The following is a 20,539-nucleotide window of genomic DNA, read 5'->3' on the forward strand; positions in this document are numbered from 1 at the left end:
CTTATCCAAATCTCATACACCACTATTAAACTCACAGTGTAGTGACTGCATTATTCATCTGGATGATAAGATATGAAAAGATGTATAGTATTTATTCTGCGTGGTACTGACTGGCCATGACATTAGCGCAAGTTAAAGGGTTCTTCTTAAAGGCCGACCAGTAGCCAGAAAAGAGGAAATTCTTCATTAGTTTGTCCTTTTCATTCAAGAAAGTTATGGATATTCCTCCTTTCTGCGAGAAGTGACTCACAAACCCACTGCTGCGGGGTTGCGGGGAGAGATTGAGAAAAGAGTGGAAGAGGCAATGGAGAAAAGGAAACTGGGAAGGCGGTTCTTTAGGTCGGCCTTGAAGGTTCCTACATAATTTATCACCTTCAAAACTGGACTCTAAAAGTGACTACGAACTGACTGCGCTCACGTGATCTTATCTTTTATTTTTTTTAACAGTAAAAGGATATATACAAGCCTTTGACAAAGACAAGGGAGCAGAGAATCCGTGAACAAACCACAAACAGTTTTTTTTTGTAATTGCCATTATTTGTTTATCGAGCATATATTTTTTTTTTCCGTTCTCCACCCTCTTTCAGTACTTTTCCCACTAGACCTAACGGGAAAGCCGTATTGGTGTAGAGGTCATGGGATGTCAAGTCACGACGTCAATCTCGCCGCTAGACTTAGCCGGGAAACAGGATTGCGCAATGCTCGGTGGGTGTCGCTCGTGGATGACGCGCGTTGATACACCCCTTTATGACTCTTGTTTATGACAATTATCTCATAGAAAATGACTTATCAATCACTTTTTTTTAGCAGCTGCAGCCTTGTCGGGTGTGAGGGTACTAATTGTTGAACTGTAGTCTACTTTAGATTTCACGAAATATTCTCGAATAAATACATGTATTACGTTACGGACTTTGTGGAGCTAGATGGGTAAATTGTTTAAGGCGAACAATTTATTATTTGTACGAAACAAGAAGGTTGAGAAGTGAACAAAGAACCTGCGGTGTCATTGTCCATGTCACGAGGTACGCAAGGCTCGTTCAAATAATCATTTATGTAAAGAAAAAGAATACCAGACCCAATTGAATCCAGGCACTTTGTTTCGAGAAGAAAATGAAAAAGGTGTCTAATAAAAAAGGAACATAAAGATACACCGAATCGAGGGATATGTACACAAAGCAATATTCACTTGAGTTCCGGTCTTTTCCGTTGGCGGAAGATGCTCAAGGGGTTGCGGATGTAGTTGCCGGGTTCTGAATCGTGGTTACCAAGTTCTCGATGATGGTAACGGGAGCCTGGATTCCGGACGCCGAAATTCCCAATGGCGATCGCTGGGCTAACCCGGACCTGGTCGGCACCACGCTGATGGATGCTTTGGCCACGGCGAAGGGATCTCGGGATCGGGTTTCTTGGTGTCTGTTGTATGGGTGACACAATAAGCGGGCAACAGCTAGCGCGCGCTCGTGCGTCTCGCGCCACTGTTCCGGGGCGCCATATCTATCTGAGCCAGCGCACCGTTTGCACCACCCGCTGCGATCCTGCCGCTCTCTCACGCCCGTGACTATGTGTCGTACTCCGGTAGTCCTGCAATAAAGATGTGCCAGCGAAGACCCCCATCGGCCTGTTACTCCAGATACCACACAGTGGCGATGAGGACACGGATTTCGCTGCTACAACGGGATGCAGAGACCGTCGGACGACTCAGCAACTGAGGGCTTTTCAACTGATGTTCCAGTATCTGGCATCTTGAATCAAGGACCAGAGGACCGGAAGGCAGTCACGATGGCCTTATTTGGGCAAGTCGAACCTTTTGATGACACGAAGTGTGATTGGTTATCCTACGAGGAAAGGTTGCGAGCCTTTTTGAGAGCGAACGGGGTAGCGGACGCAAACCGAGTTGACGTGGTCATAAGCCTCATAGGAGCTGACACGTATAAGTTGCTCAAGACTCTAGTAGCGCCTGAGGACCCGGCATTGAAGAGTTTTGAAGATGTGCTGGCCGTTTTGCGAAACCACTTGTCGCCGAGGCCGTCGGTCATCGCAGAAAGGGCAACGTTCCATAAGAGAGAACAACAGGAAGGGGAATCGGTCGGAAAATATGTCGCCGAGCTCAAAAGAATGACACAGACGTGCAATTTTGGAAGTAACCTGGAAGAAACCCTCAGAGACAGATTCGTCAGCGGTCTAAGTCGTGTTGACATTCAGAGAGTTTTGTTTGCCGAAGATGAGAGCCTGACATTCAAGAAAGCTGTGGAAAAAGCGTTAACTATTGAAAGAGCCACCATGAATGTGCAGGCGTGTCATAATAAGGCGGACAACGACCAACTCGAACTGCAGAAACTGACGGCGGTGAAACCGAAAGCGGTAGTGGGGGCTCAGGACAAATGTTTCCGTTGTGGGTCCCCTAAGCACATTGCCTCGTCATGCCCGCACCGTAACACTATTTGTTATCGCTGCAACCGTGAGGGTCACTTCCAACGTTTCTGTAAAGCATCACTGGCCAATACACCAGGCAGAGCAAAACAGTTCAGAAACTTCTCCGCTGAGGAAGAAAAGAGTGAAGCGATATACGGGCTTCAAGACAGAAACATGAATGCGCCGTTCTACTACACGCTCAAGGTCGGGAACGCTCCTCTTCAGATGGAACTAGACACCGGTGCTGCCGTGTCTATCATTTCGAAACGCCAGTTCCAATCGTTGTTTCCTCGCACAGAGCTGTCTCCGGCGTCACTAATACTGCGCACGTACACCGGCGAGCGTGTCAAGCCAAAAGGAGTGGCGACGGTGGACGTAGAGTACCGAGACTTCAAAGAAAAACTTCCGCTTCACGTACTGGGAGAAGATGGGCCACCTTTGATTGGCAGAGACTGGGTCTACAAGCTCAAGTTTGACTTGGGATCGCTAAACGCGGTCAGCGTTGATGTAAAAGCGTCTCTCCAAGACATCCTAATACGCTACCAGGATGTGTTCAAGGACGAGCTCGGATGCATGCGAGGGGAAGAGGCTCGGCTAAGCTTAAGGGAAGGTGCGAGTCCAAAGTTTCTGAAAGCTAGAAGTATGCCGTTCGCCCTGAAGCCAGCTGTAGAAGAAGAGCTAAAGAGACTGGAGGTGACAGGTGTCATTGAAGCGGTGGCCCATAGTGACTACGCTACACCAGTTGTCCCGGTTTTGAAGAAGGATGGGTCTGTACGCCTTTGCGGGGACTACAAAACAACGGTAAACCCTTGCCTGGACGTGGAGCAGTACCCGTTGCCAAGGTTGGAAGATATTCTAGCAACGGTAGCTGGGGCGACTGTTTTCTCGAAAATAGACTTAAGTCGTGCATACCAGCAAGTTCCGGTCCACCCTGAGTCACAACCCTATCTGACAATCAACACGCACAAGGGTCTCTTCCGCGTCAAGCGTTTGGCGTTTGGGATCGCTTCAGCTCCAGCACTGTTTCAAAAGATAATGGACAGCTTGCTGGCGGGAATTCAAGGGGTAACCTGCTATCTCGACGATATCCTGGTAACAGGGAAGACCGCCGGGGATCACCTGAAGAATTTGGAGCAAGTCCTAAAGAAACTGAGTGACAAGGGCGTCCGAGTCAAGAAAGAAAAGTGTGAGTTCTTGAAGGCAAGTTTGAAGTTCCTGGGGCACCAAGTCGGCGAGCAAGGGGTAGCTGTGTTGGCAGAAAGTGTGCAAGCGATCCTCGATGCACCTCAACCGCAAGACTCAAAACAGTTACGGTCGTTTTTGGGAATGGTGACATTCTACGGAAAGTTCCTCCCAGACCTCTCGACCACAATAGCACCGCTGAACGAGCTACTAAGAAAAGATGTCGTCTGGACCTGGAGCAAGCGCTGTCAAGACGCTTTTAACATGGTGAAGAGGCTTCTGGTTGACGCACCTGTCCTGGCACACTACGACCCCAAGGCAGACCTTCAGGTGTCATGTGATGCCTCGGCATACGGTCTCGGAGCCGTCCTGTCCAGGGTGTACTCCAACGGCGACACACGGCCTATCGCGTTTGCGTCGAGAACCTTGACATCGAGTGAAAAGAACTACAGCCAACAAGGAGGCACTGGCTATTGTGTTTGGCGTGAAGAAATTTCACATCTACTTGTTTGGACGATCCTTCGTGTTGGTCACTGATCACGAACCGTTGCAAACCATTCTTGGTTTAAAGACGGGAATTCCGAGCATTGCTGCCGCACGTCTGCAGAGATGGGCTATTACCCTTTCCGCCTATCAGTACCGATTGGTTTACCGACCGGGTCGACTCAACGTGGAGGCGGACTGCTTGTCACGACTTCCAGTTCCTGGGTTTCAGGATGAAGACTACGAGGATGACGTCGCGGCGTTTCTCAGTCTCCGCCTGCAGTCTTTTCCGGTAAGCAGCCAAGAGATCGCACAATTTACAGCAAAAGATAAAGAGCTCTGTCAAGTGGCAAGGTTCCTTGCCGGTGCGTGGCCCGCAAAAGTAGAAGATGGTCTGAAGCGTTACTCTGCAAGAAGAAGCGAGCTGACGTGGCACCAGAATTGCCTTTTGTGGGGAATGAGGGTTGTGATCCCGAAGGGACTGCGCGAACGCGTACTGGACGAGCTGCATGAAGGGCATCCTGGAATCGTAAGGATGAAAGAACTGGCACGCAGCTATGTATGGTGGCCGGAGGTCGATGCGGATATTGAATATCGCGTCAGGTCGTGTGATACCTGCCAACAGCAGCAGAGTCTTCCAGGTCCAGCCCCGCTGCATCCGTGGTCCTGGCCAACTCGTCCATGGCAAAGGCTGCACTTGGATTTTGCGGGACCTTTCCAGGGCCGTCATTTTCTGGTGAGCGTCGACTCCCACTCCAAGTGGCCCGAGGTTTTTGTGATGAACAGCACATCGGCCGAAGCAACTATTGAAAAGCTGAGGGAGCTGTTTAGTCATTTCGGTCTGCCAGATGTTGTTGTCAGTGACAATGGCCCCCAATTTTGTTCCCAAGAATTTCAGATTTTCTTGCGAGAGAACGGTGTGAGGCACGTCAGGACCGCCCCCTACCATCCATCAAGTAATGGGCTGGCTGAGCGTTTCATCCGCACCCTGAAGGAGGCCTTACGAAAAGAGATGCCGGGCCGGCCTCTGTCCCGTCGACTAGCAAGTTTCTTGTTAGCTTACAGAAACACACCGCACGCCACAACCCTTCAGAGTCCTGCGGAGTTGCTGCTTGGGCGGCGGCTCACTACCCGTCTCGACAGACTGCGACCCTCTGCAGAGGAAACTGTTCACCGCAAGCAGGACGTGCTACAGGTGAAGCACAGTGGCAAACACCGACACTTCGTGCCGGGTGATAAGGTGTACGTCAAGAACTTCCGGCCGGGTGAGAGGTGGTTGCACGGAGTCGTCATGGCTAGATCCGGACCGGTCTCCTACAGGCTTCGCGTGACCACACCGCGGGGGACCTTCGTGTGGCGGCGACACCAAGACCACCTGCGGTTGCGGGAGAGCTCTACCCCAGAGGAGGAGGAAGGCGGTTTGCTGATACCGAGTGTCCTGCCATCATCGCCAACCCCAGGGCAAGGGGGACTCGTGAACGAGCGGCCTCCAGTTGGGTCACCGGTGGTAGAGGGACAAGACATGGGATCAACTCCAGTCTCCGGTCGTTCCCCAGCCCAGCCGCAAGAAATTCAGCGCCGGTATCCCGAACGGCAACGGCGTGCGCCTAATAGGTTTTCGCCTTGAGAAGGAAGAGAAAAAGACGAGGACTTTCTGTTTTTCAGAACTGTAATTATTTTGTATTTAGTATGTCTGTACTTTGTACTTTCCAGAACTTCAATTATTCTCGTGTTTTGTTAAATTGTCATATCGTGTTACTTTGTGAGTATTGCACTGGAACGCCGTCGAATGGTATTACTGTGCTGAACTAAGTGTGGGGGAGTGTTGTATGGGTGACACAATAAGCGGGCAACAGCTAGCGCGCGCTCGTGCGTCTCGCGCCACTGTTCCGGGGCGCCATATCTATCTGAGCCAGCGCACCGTTTGCACCACCCGCTGCGATCCTGCCGCTCTCTCACGCCCGTGACTATGTGTCGTACTCCGGTAGTCCTGCAATAAAGATGTGCCAGCGAAGACCCCCATCGGCCTGTTACTCCAGATACCACAGTGTCCTCTCACCGACGGATCTCCGGCAGCCTTCCTGTTGCCTTGCTTCAGCCCGCAACTCGCTGACTGGTTCTGGTTTGGGTCATGGCACCCAAGCGCCCAGGCCCGGCAGTTCGTCGCGATGGCTGCACTCCGACGACCGTTCGACGATCTCTCTCACTTTTTTTTTTCTTTTTCTTCTCCCCCCTCGCGCAGCTCTCCGCTTTTTCTTCTTCTTTCATAAATCGACCATGACAATAGCCCCCCACCAAAGTTTTTTCTTTCCCCCCTTTACCAGACACACACCAACGAAACAAAAGAAAGAAAAAGACATAAACATGAGTCGATTCTGCACACCAACCGCGGGCTGGCGTCCAGTTGAAGGGTCGTCGGTGTATCCATTTTTCCCCACGACAAAACGTTCAAAACGAGATCATTCCTCTCATCCTTCTGCAATCAGAACTAAGAGCCACGGTAAACCAATCAATTCCACATCAAATACGGCTTAAGTAATCCCCTCCGACATTTTCGACCCCTTAATGCACTGAACTATAAACTCGTACTCTTGCAAAAGTAGACTCCACCGCAAAATTCTACTATTTGACGTTTTCATTTTGCGAAGATATTGTAGGGGCTGGTGATCCGTTTGAACGATAAATTCTTTGCCATACAAATAGATGTGGAATTTTTGAATGCCCAGACCAGTGCTAAGGCTTCCCTTTCGATGGTAGGATAGTTCATTTCCCTTGGCATCAACTTTCTGCTGGCACAAGCAACAGGATGTAGGAGCGTTGAATGTTTCTACATCAACATAGCGCCCAAGCAGCTATCTGACGCGTCTGTACGAAGGATGAATGTCTTTGTCAGGTCAGGAGCCTTGAGAATTGGTCCTTTTGAGAGCTCTCGCTTCAGTTCCTGGAAGGCAAGCTCTTGTTTGCTGGTCCAACGGACGTTGTTGGGTTCCTTCTTTTTTGTCAACTCGACGAGAGGCAGAGCCTTCTGTGCGTAATTGGGAATGAACTGACGGTAGTAACCGGCCAGCCCCAAAAATGACCTAACTTGTTTCTTGGTTGTGGGTCGCCTGGATCCCACAATTTTTTCTACGGTTTCTGGTACTGGCGCAAGCTCACTGTCCCCTACTCGATGTCCAAGAAATGTGACGTACCTCATCCCGATCTCACATTTGCTAGGCTTTATGGTCAACCTAGCACGTTCTATTCGTCGCAAAACTAGCTCAAGCACGGAGGCGTGTTCTTCCCAGGTGCTGGACGCAATCAGGACATCATCGATGTAGTGTTGCACACCATCTATTCGGAGCAGCACCTCTCTCATTAACCGTGTGAAGATTGCTGACGCAGTTTTTATACCAAAAGGCATGTACCTAAATTGGTATAAGCCCGAAGAGGTGCAGAAGGCAGTCTTCTCTTTTGAGTCTTCTGATAGCGGGATTTGCCAATATCCTTTTGAAAGATCCAATTTCGAGAAATAGGTCTTTTTTCCTATTTCTGAAAAGACAACATCGACCCTAGGAATCGGTTCGGCATCTGAGACCAAGATGTCGTTAAGTCGACGAAAGTCGATACAGACACGGTAGGTTTTGTCCTGCTTCTTAACAAGCACCAATGGTGAACAGTATGGAGATGTTGACTTTTCTATTACGCCCAGCTTCAGCATCTCGCCTACCTCCTCTTCGATCACGCGCTCCATCGCGAAAGGAATCGGGTACTGTGGTGCATGCACCGGTTCCTGCGCGGTCAGCTGCAGCTTACATTCCAAGATATCTGTTTGGCCCGGCACATCCGTAAATATTTTTGAATATTTCGCTAGGATGTCCATAACGTCGCTCCTTTGCTTCTGGCTAAGATCGTCGGCTAGCGCGACTTCACTTACTCCCTGCTTACTTCTCAGGTCAAGACACGGAAGCTGCTGATCAGCCGACGTATCCTCTACAGCTCTAATTGAGGACACTTGCTCCTTTGTCTGACTTGTCGTCTCGCGTTCCTCGTACCGCTTTAGAATATTTATGTGGTATGTTCTAGTGGTATGCCCAAGGTCTACCTCGTAGTCAACCTTGTTCCTTTTACCCACGACGATGAAAGGGCCTTTCCAATGCATTAGAAGCGTGTTCTTTTTCGTCCGGACCAGGAGTAGGACGCGATCTCCTACCTTCAGAGCCCTCCTTGCAGTCCTTCTGTCATACAACTTCTTCTGATCCTTTCTTGCCGAGGATAAGCTTTGGTGGGCAAGCTCTAGCGTTCGCCCAAGTCGACTGCGCAGGTCAAACACGTAGTGGTAAGTCGTCTTAAGATTAGTTCCCAACTCGTCTCTCGTCCAAATCTCCTTCAGCAGGGTCAACGGTCCCCGAACATGACGTCCGTAGATTAGATCAAACGGAGAAAACCCCAGACTGGCTTGAGGCACTTCGCGGTATGCGAATAGGAGTGGCGCTAAGTATCGATCCCAAGATCGTGGCTTCTCCAGGCACATCTTGGAGAGCATTTGTCGCAGGGTGCCATTATATCTTTCTACTAATCCGTTGCACATAGGATGATAAGGTGTAGTATGCAATTTCTGGATAGACAATAACTGTGTCAGCTCCTGCATCAGTCCAGATGTGAAGGTAGCACCTCGATCAGACAAGATCTGCCTCGGTAGCCCTACTCGAGAAAAAATCTCTAATAATCCTTCTGCGACAGTGCGAGAATCGCACGATGGTAGCGCTACGGCATCAGGGTACCTAGTGGCGAAATCTACCTTCGCCAGGATGTAGCGATTTCCATTTTCTGAGGTAGATGAGAGGGGACCTATAAGGTCTATGGCCGCCCTCTCGAAAGGGGTGTCAATAATGGGAATTCGGCCCAGTGGCGCTTTCTTTAGTCTTCCTTTCGGTGCAGCCCTTTGGCACGCATCACATGACTTCACAAATCTCTTAACATCGGCCTGTATCCCTGGCCAGTAAAACGCTTCTAACACTCGGTCAGTAGTTCGTTTTATGCCCTGATGTCCGGCCAACACACTGTCGTGTGCTATCTCGAGGACGTAGGTTCGCAGTGTCTTTGGTACCACCACTTGTTTGAAACTCTTTCCACCCTTCTGTTCATAGCGACGGCATAAAACTCCCTTAGAGAAATAAAAGCTGATTTTAGAACCGTCCTTCGTGCTTTGCACTTGCCCAGCTTTGGTTCGGCACGCCTCCAAGGTGTCATCTTCTTTCTGCCGCCTCTTGAGTTCTGTAGAGTCGATGTCAATTCTAGTTTCTTTGCTAGTAGTTGGAGTCGCCTTCGTTGCTTTCACTCTATTCGCCGCTGCTTTATTTCACCAGCGTGCGGAACCGCATCTTCCCTCTCTTTTGAAGATTCTTTTCCTCCTCCTGGCATTTGGTTCCTCTCGGTGTCCCATTCGTAGCTTGGTTTGTCAGCCCCTCGTGCTCCCTCAACATTTCCGATAATTACGTCGTAAAGGGGGGCTTCCATACATTTCACGAGCAAGTCTCCCGTAAAATATGGGGAGCGTAGGCTTATCTTGGCTTCCGGCAAGCTTAAAATCGTTCCATCCACAAGCCACACCACCCCCATTTTTCCAGTGAGCTGGGAATCTGGTATCAAGCTGCGTCGGGTAATAACCGTGTTGCTACCGGTGTCACGTAGCACGCTAACCACTTGTCCGTTCAATCGGCCGCTCAAAACAGGCATATTTTCCACCTCCCTAGTCGCCCGGGTTTCTTGTACGACGTTCACCATCTCAAATTCGTAGCCGTTCTGCTCGGCGTTTAAGTCCTCTACTAAGTTATATGGCATCGCCTTCTGCAAAGGAGGGGGTTCCACAAAGCACATGACGCTCGGCTTATCTTGCCGTTTTCGAGGACAGCTTTTTGTTTCATGTCCCTCTCGTTGGCATGTTGTACAAAACGGAATTTTATGCCTGAATCCACTTCGACACTGTGGAGCCTTATGACCTACGCGCCCACACAAAAAACACTTTGGCCTCATAGGCGGTGGCTGATCTCCGTGATTTCTACTTGGTGAAAATGCGCTCGTCTTCGTGTCGTAATCAAGAAAGAAAAGGCTTCTCAATTTCTGCGCTTCAAGAAAGCGATCCGCAGTCTCCACCATCGACGCAAGCTTCCGACAATTCCTTTCCTTCAGGAAGGTGGCTACCCTCGCGTGACATTGCGAAATAAATTGCTCTTCCAGCACCCTATCCCGAAGGGCTTCATAGGTAGCAGGAGTCTCGCCGACCTCCATCCACCGGTCGAAATACCCCTGCAGCCGAGCTGCGTACTGTCTAGCTGTCTCTCCCTCCTCGGGCTTAGATTTTCGGAACTTTTCCCGGTAACCCTCCGTTGTGAATCTAAACCTCTCGAGAAGCGCTTTCTTAGTTGCCTCATAGTTCATAGAATCCTGGGGCGATAGTCTCCCATACACCTTGAGTGCTTCCCCAGTAAGACACATACTCAGTGCTGTTGCCCATTTTGGTAGTGGCCACTCCTCCCCGCGGGCAATGCACTCGAATATTTTAAGGTACGCATCGAGATCGTCCCTCTGGTCATCAAATGGGGGAATCAGCTTGCGAGGGCAAAGACTACTCGAGCTAACTCTCTCGCCACTGTTTCCATTCGAATCGGTTACCGCGGTTGCAGACGCTCCGCTGTCGGCTAATCTTATGCGAAGCTGAAGTGTTCGTTCCTCAATCTCCGCCCTTTCTCTCAAGGCGACTCTTTCGACAGCTCTTTCCTCTCTCTCCAGGTCCTTTTCTTTTCGTTCTCGGGCTTGCTGTTCTTCAAACCATTTCCTCAAGCCCTCTCCCTGCAACCCCAGTTGTTTTCCGACGTCAAGCATCGCTCTGTAATCCATTTTCTACTGACGTCTGACCAGCTCACGGAATACTTGTAAGACACAAGCTGCCCAAGTTCAATAGGTCTCGTCCTGTCGCGGACGCCAATATTTGTCACGAGGTACGCAAGGAGCGTTCAAATAATCATTTATGTAAAGAAAAAGAATACGAGACCCAATTGAATCCAGGCACTTTGTATTGAGAAGAAAATGAAAAAGCGTGTCTAATAACAAAGGAACATGAAGATAAACCGAATCGAGGGATATGTACACAAAGCAATATTCGATTGAGTTCAGGTCTTTTCCGTTGGCGGAAGATGCTCAAGGGGTTGCGGATGTAGTTGCCGGGTTCGGGATAGTGGTTACCAAGTTCTCGATGATGGTAACGGCAGCCTGGATTCCGGACGCCGAAATTCCCAATGGCGATCGCTGGGCTAACCCGGACCTGGTCGGCACCACGCTGATGGATGCTTTGGCCACGGCGAAGGGATCTCGGGATCGGGTTTCTTGGTGTCCTCTCACCGACGGAGCTCCGGCAGCCTTCCTGTTGCCTTGCTTCAGCCCGCAACTCGCTGACTGGTTCTGGTTTGGGTCATGGCACCCAAGCGCCCAGGCCCGGCAGTTCGTTGCGATGGCTGCACTCCGAAGACCGTTCGACGATCTCTCTCACTTCTTTTTTTTCTTTTTCTTCTCCCCCCTCGCGCAGCTCTCTGCTTTTTCTTCTTCTTTCATGAATCGACCATGACAGTCCACTCCTTTACGCTTTTCTTAAAAAAATAATTCTGCAGTTCACATTAAAAATTTAGGTGTACCCGGCTTTACACAGATATTGTAAATATATTGTCGGTCTTTTGTTTGTTCTGTTTAGGCGTTGAATTCAGAAGCATATGTTCTTGCCCTCTGCTCTGCTTCCCAATTTAACCCTTTTGACAGCATAGTAGATTTTATGACAGCTTTCTATCTGTCAAAAAAATTGCGAAAACACCAAAAATGTCCGGCTCATGCTGACCGTAAAGCACGCTTCGCGCAGTGATGGGCCAGCTGCCTGCAGCGGTCGTATTTCCGGAGCATTCACTGTGTGCAATCCGGAACTTCGTTGCGAATAAAGCAAATATTTGCCCTTAACACCCCGCACCGAGCAAAGATAAAAAAAAAGTAGCAGGAGACAAACAAAGACGAAACCCATGGCCGAAGTAATCCAGACCTTCGTCAACATGCCCCAAGTACAGATGGCAGGGCAGTGGACGTTCGGCGGCGGAAGGAAAGAAAGAAACCTACTCCCTCCGAAAAACGCTGAGGCAAGTAACAGTAGGCAACAATTGTATAAGAATAAAATAGAAAGGACATAAAGAAAAAATTTCCTTTTTTTTGTGAGCACGCTTGAAATATTTTGTGAAATATTAGCTTGAGCATTCCAATTTCTTGAAGAAAAAAAACGGAGGAAACAGAAAGAAAAATTGGATCAACGGAAACGACGCTTTCTTACTCTGAGCTATGGACGGGCTTTTTTTTTTTTGTGTGTGTATACAATTTATTCTATAAACATCACCCCTATCGCAACCGCTCTTCGAAAAGACGTTGAGAAATGTGTTAGGCGCAAACGCGTTCCACACAGTATGAATATATGAGGCGAAAAGGGGGTCTGCTTCGCGTGAATCGCCTCAATAGCACGCCAGAGCTATGCTAATTTTGAGTCGCGCCTTCGAGGGAGGATTTCATTTTTAGTAGTTTACGCATAAATAATTTTCAGAACATTCTGATTTTTTTTTTGTCGTAATTGGTAAGCAATATTTGTTGTCGCAGATCCTCATGCCTTGAGCAAGTTTAGGTATACATTTATTTACGCTGCCAAATTATCAAACCAAAATAACAAAAATTTCACCAGAAAATTGATTCCAGAAGCCGATATTTTCATACACATATTTTCCTTTCGTCACTCAACGAAACCTGTGGGGCACCAAGAAACTACTGCCACAAATCGCGACGTCTCGCCTATTTTAGTTTCCCCTCCTTACCTATCTCGAGCCTACCGTGATTGAGCCTGTCAGATGATGGACTGAGCGAAGCGACCAGACCAACCCGACGCCAACAGGAGAGTAAGCGATGTAGATGGTAGAGTGTCGAACCGATATGTTTATCGGTTCGGTTCGGGTTCACGGCTTTCGGCTAAGTTCGAGTTCAGCTACGGGGAGCAAAAATAACGGTTCAGAGCGGTTCAAACCGGTTCAAACCAATACGAACCGGGTTGAACAGCTAAATTGAGAACATATTTTCTGCACTGTTCTGGCAATAGGCACTAATTCCGCCGTAAAAGGATCAACTTGATAGTTTCTTTTCACGTCCGTTAAAATTAACTTTTATCTTCACGTTCCAAAAGTATGAAATTCCGTTAATAATTTTGACACAACAGTAAAAAAAACTCTACATTAACATACAAAACGTCGTGTTCATACGACTCAAAATCCCTTTGTTTACCACAGTCAAATATATTTATTTGGATCAAAATGTTAAGTCAGACCGTAAGGAGTTGAGCGTGTTGTTGCATAGTTGTAAATAGATCAGCTTGAACTTTATAGCTATACTGCCCTTTTTTGTCCGTTCTTTTTTCGTGTTTAAGTATAGTTACAAAGTTCAACCCGATCTATTTACACGGTGTCAAAATGTCACGAAGTATGATAGCTCGCATAAAATATCCGTGATTGGTACAATTTTGAGTCGTAGTATTAAAAATTAAATCGTGGTTGTATCTTGAAACTAAGGAATTAATTAAAGCGTACAAAATCATGGCATGGGCACTTCGTCACCAATAATGTTATGAATTATGGTTTACAAAATACATATCGCAATATATATATATATATATATATGTGAATGTATGTATGTATGCATGTATGTATGTATGTATGTATGTATGTTTGTGTGTGTGTGTGTGTGCGTGTGAGGGCGACGCAACTGAGCTAAAAGCAATGCAAATTTCAAATTGTCACGAAAGATTTAGGACAATTCCTTTCAGTCTGTCTTTTATAGAGACTCAGCGGCAATGAACATGCTTGTTTTTCTAACTAAACATTGTTTACACTGAGCACCGTGTTGCATGCGACGAGTCATGCAGAAAGGAGTAGTTGAAATTGTTCACACTAATCTATACGTAATTTCGCACTCAGATCGAATATCGCCTAAAATAGTGTTTGCCCAAGTGTCCATTTTCTTATACAGGATAAAACTGCATAGCCTCACTCTTGGGGTTTGCTCTTGACAAGATGTCAGTCAATTCAATTTGAAAATAAGCACCCTTGCTATTTGATGATTTTAACGCGATAGCGTTAAGAAGATCGCGTCGCAGAACAGCCAATGTCGTTGGCCTGAGGAGGAAATCCTGATTGGTCGGTAGGGTCATGACATCAAAGCCGCATATCTTCGCGCGGGAATTTCAAACAACCCACAACGCTCATGTGGAACCTCCCAAGCAGCACAGACCTGGCCAATCATGGGCCAATGCTTGGCAATGGTCCTTTGGCCACTGGCCAGACACTCTCAAGAAAAAAGGGTGTCAAAAGGTGTATTCTTACACCCTTTGTCCTATTTAATACACCCCAGAATTTCAATTCGACGTACAGTGCCCTACAGTCGAACAGAGGGCCCAACATTTTACGAGGGGCTCGATAGCCGTGTGGTACAACATTTTAAATAGCTAAGGTACGTATCAAAGACCACATAAAGAAAACACCGAGTTTTTACAGTAGGGCCAAGAAAACCCGGATTATTTTTTTCGTGTTCAGTAAAACGTACATGAGCTATTTTTATAAGTTGTACCACACGGTTATCAAGCCCCTCGTAATCTTTCGGGCCGTCTTTTCGCCTGTAGGGCGCTGTATGTCGAATCGAAGTTTGGGGGTGTGTTAGATGGGACAAAGGGTGTAAGAATACACCTTTTGACACCCTTTTTTTTTAGAGTGGACAGTGGCCAGCCATTGGCTGATGACTGGCCTTTTTCTGGCCATTCGCCACTGGCCACTAGCCATCAGCCATCGGCCGAGCATTGGCTGATGAATGGCCACTCTTCCGCCACTGGCCAAAAGACCATCGCCAGCGACTGGCCAATGCATGGCCAAAATTTGTGCTGCTTGAGGAGACGTCACGCGTGAGATTAAAGTCATTAAAACATGACATGTAATGCAAGTTAAAGGTCACCGCATGTCTCAAGTAATTTCAGTTTAGGAAGTAACTAATTTGGACTTAAAGAAAATATATAAACATTTTAGGCGGAATTCAAGCCCACGACACTTCGGCTGCGAGCCAGACATGCTACTGACAATGCCATGCAAGACACTCTTGCACGGCCAAGGAGACGGCGATTCGAAGGGGGCCCAATAACGCTGTCGCGTTTCACTCTTCAAGGCCAAACTTAAACATTCTCCCAGGTTTTGTTTTTATCTGTTTGAAGTGAAACCAACGAGGTAGAGTGCCTTAGAGCGATAAACTGGCAGCTGAGAGTGATCACCAATTGGCCGACGCCATGTTTCACATTTGTAACCACGGGACACGTGACCTTATAGTTTTACGCCTAGGTTTTAACGAAGTACCGCGCACAAATAATTGCGTATTAGTCTTTAATAACAGTACCGACGAAATAAAGTATGATTAATTTTTTTTTTAAGTTTAAAGTATGCTTTTATTTCAAAAACTTGGGCAGCTTCGGAATATCTCCGCTAGATGCCGTCAGCGTGGTGCTCTACTTGTTTTTTTTTTTTATTTTTTTTTTATCAATGTTAGACACTGATCTCTCGGGCTAACAGTATTGAAAAAAAAATAGTTTATCTTGTATTTTACAGCAATCCCATTAGGAATCGCGGTTCACTTTTGCGCAAAAGCCTCAGGATTTGGTACGGTCACGTGTATTGTGGTCAAAATTGTACAACATGGCGGCAGCCAAGTTGGCCGGCTGAACGGGATACTGTTTATCGCTCTAAGCCCCTCTACCTCGTTCAGTAAAATGAAGTAGCATCTCATGCTCTACTCGACATGTCAGCTACTTAATTGGAAACTTTTTGGCGATTTACGTGCGTAATCGTCATAATTGCGGCAAAGGCTCCTGTGTACTTTGTTTTTGTCCAGCCCAATGACACATAAAAGTCATTTTCACCAAATAAAAGAGGCTATAACAAACAGACATATGTTTGAGAGGTTATATAGATCAGAGACACATAGCTTTTGTTTTATTATTTTCAAAAACAGAAATTTGTGTAAGTCTCTCCCAAATCACTTATATCGAGCCAGTCGAGAATAAAAATGCCGGACAAGATTAACAGAACATGTTTCTGAGAACTTGGGTGTGCATTGCTTGATTCATGTTGTCAAATCTTCAGTCAGTAATTATATATATTTTATTACCATCAATAAATTTACGTTATGATGTTCACCTAACCGCTTGAGAGCGACAGGAAGGATGATCTCGAAACTATGCCAGCTGTTGAGTCGGCGTTAACGTGTTCTTTCGTTGGCTGATTGACAGTGTGAAACATCGGGTTACAGGGCATGCCAAAAAGGAATTTGTGCTCATATGATAGATTGGAAAGTAAATATAGAAAATGCATAAAAAGAGAGATTTCATAAATGGTATTTGTTGTAAATATTCCGTTACAGCAAAAATAAATGCATAAAGATGCATGCAATGATCTTCCTTATTATATATGTATAGCGCGAATAAGAGGGAAAGATTTTGAAAATGCTAAAAGAAATCAAGTTTTATGAACTTGCTCGATTTCGAAACCTCGCGAAATACTGCCTCTGGAGGCTAATCTTATATTCGGTTTTACGTGTACTTGTTTAGGGCTCTCATTTTACAACTATGTGCTTTATCAGTCATTCACTCTAACATTTCTCCAAACTGCCGTATATCATCGCAGAACCGCTATAAATACTGCACAAATTTACAATTTGAACATCTATTACTAGTGTTGCGAAGGTCTCATTTCACCACAAAGCTGAACTCTTTAATATGATATGTGCGTGAAGTCATCACAGTATACGTTGGTGGTCATTGCTATTTACTTTTTCTGACAAAAATCAAAATCGACGGTGGAAAATGCACGCTGCAGGAGGTTCGCGCTCAGTGAAAGCCAAGTATTTCAGAGGAACGAAGCCATAATATTTTAGCAGAAGTCTGGGAAAGCCGTATCTAGGTGGCAGCGGCTCAGTGGGTGAACAGGATGTGCCTGACGTTTTGGGTGTCGAACGGGCGCACGTTGTGTTCTGGCCTTTTAGTCTCAAACCCAGTCGCGTGTCTAGGTGGCACCATATATTCGCCGAAAGGTGGATTTAGGCTTAAGACACCCTTTAAAAACAAGTTTCTGGCAATCTCATTTTATTAAGCCCCTCATGGCTTAACGCATTTCTCAGTACATGATATTACCATACGCTGGCCGGGATGCCAATAATGGCCCCTATAATATACGGATATCACTACAGTTAGCATCTCGCTTCAATTAACCTTACCATTCTAGTTGGTGCGCACTGGAGGTAAGGGACAGGGGGTGGGGGGGAGGAGGGGGAGGGGAGGTTTGCTATTGAGCGTTGCCGATAATTTCATTTATTTGTTACTCATTTCATTTCTTTAACGCGCCTTTTTTATAATCATCGTAATATTCAACGAAAAAATGCTTCAAGCAAGTCCTTAAGACAGTTTACTCTTATTTTATTGCAACACTCATCATTTGTTCAAACCAGTTAGGATAGGGCCGGGGTTGCAGTGTAGGTGAGCATCCTTGAGACGCGTAGTATTTCTTTCGCTTAAAAGTTTTTTTTTTTTGTATTTTTGCCAATTATTTGGGCTAGTTTTTAACAAACAACACACTAGGCTATCATTGAAATAATAAGGACAACCGTTAAACGAATTCGCAATAAATTTTAAATGCAATTTTGCATGCAGACATTTCGGTGTTATTATCGCGGCAATGAACATCAGCTTCTCCAAAAGAAACTTGTCATGATTTTCCCCGTCTTATTAACGGGATGTTAGTCCCTCTCGCTTTCGATTGCTCCTTAAAGTAGAAGCGCACTTTCGTTCGAGAAATATCGTCTCTAGCGATCGCCGCACCACTCTGCACTTCCGTTTGGTCTCCTTGCAAAAAACTGTCGGCTAAAGTGCGAAACTGTTCACCAGTGACGAAGAACATGTTTCGCTAACAATGTGTGCCATCTAAAACAATTTGTATAAATATTTCTAGAGTAATGTGTTTTTATTTGGAAGTTTTAGTAGAGTAGTAGACTTGTCTTTCCATGACTCCGATAAAAATACTCGATACTTCGCCGACATCTTTAAGGATGCATCATATTATTATCGGAGATATAAAAAAAAATCAAATAAGACTGCCTGTTATTTACTTGGCGTGAATTTTGCGAGAGTGAAGGACCACCAATGCGAGCAGGGAAGAAGTTCCCATACAAAAATGTTCTATGGTCGGTTATAGAAAACTGTTTGTATGGTCGGCTTCAACTATTTGGCCCAATTAGCTAAATAATTCTCTATGGCTGTTTTTAGCATTTTGTTATGGTCGCCTTAATGGGCCTCTTTAGTTTTGTCTATGGACCTATCGCTGTCCAGCCATAGCGCTCTTTAGCTTTCCTAATGGTTGGCTATGGCTTACCTTAAATCTCTCTTTAGCTAGCAAACTCTCTAAGAAAAATTTTACATCAAGTTACCCCGAGTTGTGAACGCTTCATGGTAGATATACATACATCTCTGAACACACATAATACACAGAGCACAAGCAGAACACTAACCCACAAAACAGCAACAACGCAGCGACACCGGGCCCCCACCCCTCTACATATGCAATGTTCGCACTAGCGGTATATATGGCAGTCTAATTTTTGAATCCTACTTTGCCGGTGCTCCAGCATTTGTCGTAAAAACACGGAGAGGCGGAACAAATATTACTCGTACATAATACATTATTTCAATTGTATCTCGCAATTACCCCATCTCTTAATTCAACACCCTGAGCAAAAGAAGTGTAGATCATTAGGCTAATTAACTAAAATGTATTATTATTTTTAAATTAGTTTGATGAATCGTGTTGACAATGAATTGTTGAAGTGCAGTACACTGGTAAGAGACATTGCAATCCAGCTATTGCTTGATTGCAGTGTAATCTATTATCAGTTTTCGTGGGGTATTAATTAATTTTAATTGTTGCACAAGTATTTCAATAGATTTTTCAAGCAAATAATATTACAGGTTTTCAAGACTTGTTGCAACAGCAGAGAACATAACTTGGGTCATGCTTTGTCACCGGTATTACACAAATTTAGTATTGCTTTAATTTTGTAACCTGGAGCGTTTTTTCTATAAAAAGTAGGTGCCGGGAGTGATAAAAACCCACGAACTATGACTTCGGTATTACAGCAGACGACTAAAATGAGATTGCTTTCAGTGATATAATGCGACCGCTTGAAAACATCATTTGCCCAAGTCAGAAAGTTCAAAAGCCCGAGTTGAGAGTTTTAGTATATCGTTTAGCAGACCGCCGCTGCCGCCGCGAGCGTGGAGGCGGAATGTTAGCTTCATTGCCAAAAAAATTTCAATGGGCGGGTAAAGAAAAATTATTGGTTCCCAGTCTTTATACCCGGGCTCTAAAATTTTCTATAGGCGGGTAAAGATGATATATTGATTCTCTGTCTCTAGACTCAGGGCCATAGAATTTTCTATAGGGGGGTAAAGACAATTTGCTAATCCTAAGTCCTTAGGCTCGTGGCCATAAAATTTTTTCTAAGCGGGTAAAGAAAATGTATTGGTTCCCAGTCTTTAGACACAGGAGCATATATATTTTTTATAGCTGGTTGTAGCAGTGTTTATGAATTTCTATGGCCGACCATAGAAGGCCATAGGGGGCGATAGCCTGCCACAGAATTTTTCATGGACGACCATAGACCATTTTTGTATGGGTTAGAGCGGTGCAAACGTGAGTGATACTCTTCATCATAAAAACACAAGAAAAAAAAACGACGAGGACGTCCCGTGTGTTTTTTCTGCTTCCTCGTCGGTTTCTTTCCCACTGTTTTATACGATGAAGAGTATCACGCACGCTCGGCAGCGCGTTAACTTGTTTCCTGCTCGCATTGGTGGTCCTTCCCTCTCGCAAAACTCACGCAAAGTAAATAAATAACGGGGAGTCTTAGTTGATTGTTTTGATACCTCCGATAGCAATATGATGCACGCTTAAAGGCGACGGCGAAGTATCGGGGATTGTTATTGGAGTCATGGGAATAATTTCTAAATCTTCCTTATAAAAATATGACCCCAAAAATATCTATAGAAGTTGTTTTAGCCGGCACAGATTGCTACCGAAAAATCGTCTTCCTCATTGTTGAACAGGTTCGCGCTCTTGCCCGCCGTTTTTCGCTAGCAGAACATCCGGGAGTGCAGAGCGGTGCGGCGGTCGCTAGAGATATGTCTCGACTGCAAGGTTCGCTTATACTTCAACGAGCAATCGACGGGGGGCACTGAAAGTACCGCGGGTCACGCGGAGCGGTGTTCGCACTCATATTGATCGTGATAGTAACCCTATATAACATATTTCAACTTGTTTATAGGAGGCGCACT

General features: G+C 46.0%; 2 protein-coding genes across 2 annotated transcripts; one reads left to right on the plus strand and one right to left on the minus strand.

Moving 5' to 3' along the window:
• The first annotated feature begins 4,774 nt into the window (after window positions 1-4,774).
• Window positions 4,775-5,716, plus strand: LOC120839487 (uncharacterized protein K02A2.6-like). Its single transcript, XM_040209756.3, has one exon. The coding sequence runs from the start codon at window positions 4,856-4,858 to the stop codon at window positions 5,702-5,704; it is 849 nt and encodes a 282-aa protein (XP_040065690.1). The 5' UTR covers window positions 4,775-4,855; the 3' UTR covers window positions 5,705-5,716.
• A 1,188-nt stretch (window positions 5,717-6,904) lies between these two features.
• LOC120839486 lies at window positions 6,905-9,936 on the minus strand. Its single transcript, XM_040209755.1, has 3 exons — window positions 9,423-9,936; window positions 7,787-9,333; window positions 6,905-7,102 (listed from the first exon to the last, which is right to left on the minus strand). Exons 1-3 carry the CDS (start codon window positions 9,934-9,936, stop codon window positions 6,905-6,907), a joined length of 2,259 nt encoding a protein of 752 aa, XP_040065689.1.
• Between the last annotated feature and the right edge of the window lie 10,603 nt (window positions 9,937-20,539).

The sequence above is a fragment of the Ixodes scapularis genome, unplaced genomic scaffold (genome assembly GCF_016920785.2).
Source record: "Ixodes scapularis isolate PalLabHiFi unplaced genomic scaffold, ASM1692078v2 ptg000187l_1___fragment_1__unscaffolded, whole genome shotgun sequence".
In the NCBI taxonomy this organism is placed as follows: Eukaryota; Metazoa; Arthropoda; class Arachnida; order Ixodida; family Ixodidae; genus Ixodes; species Ixodes scapularis.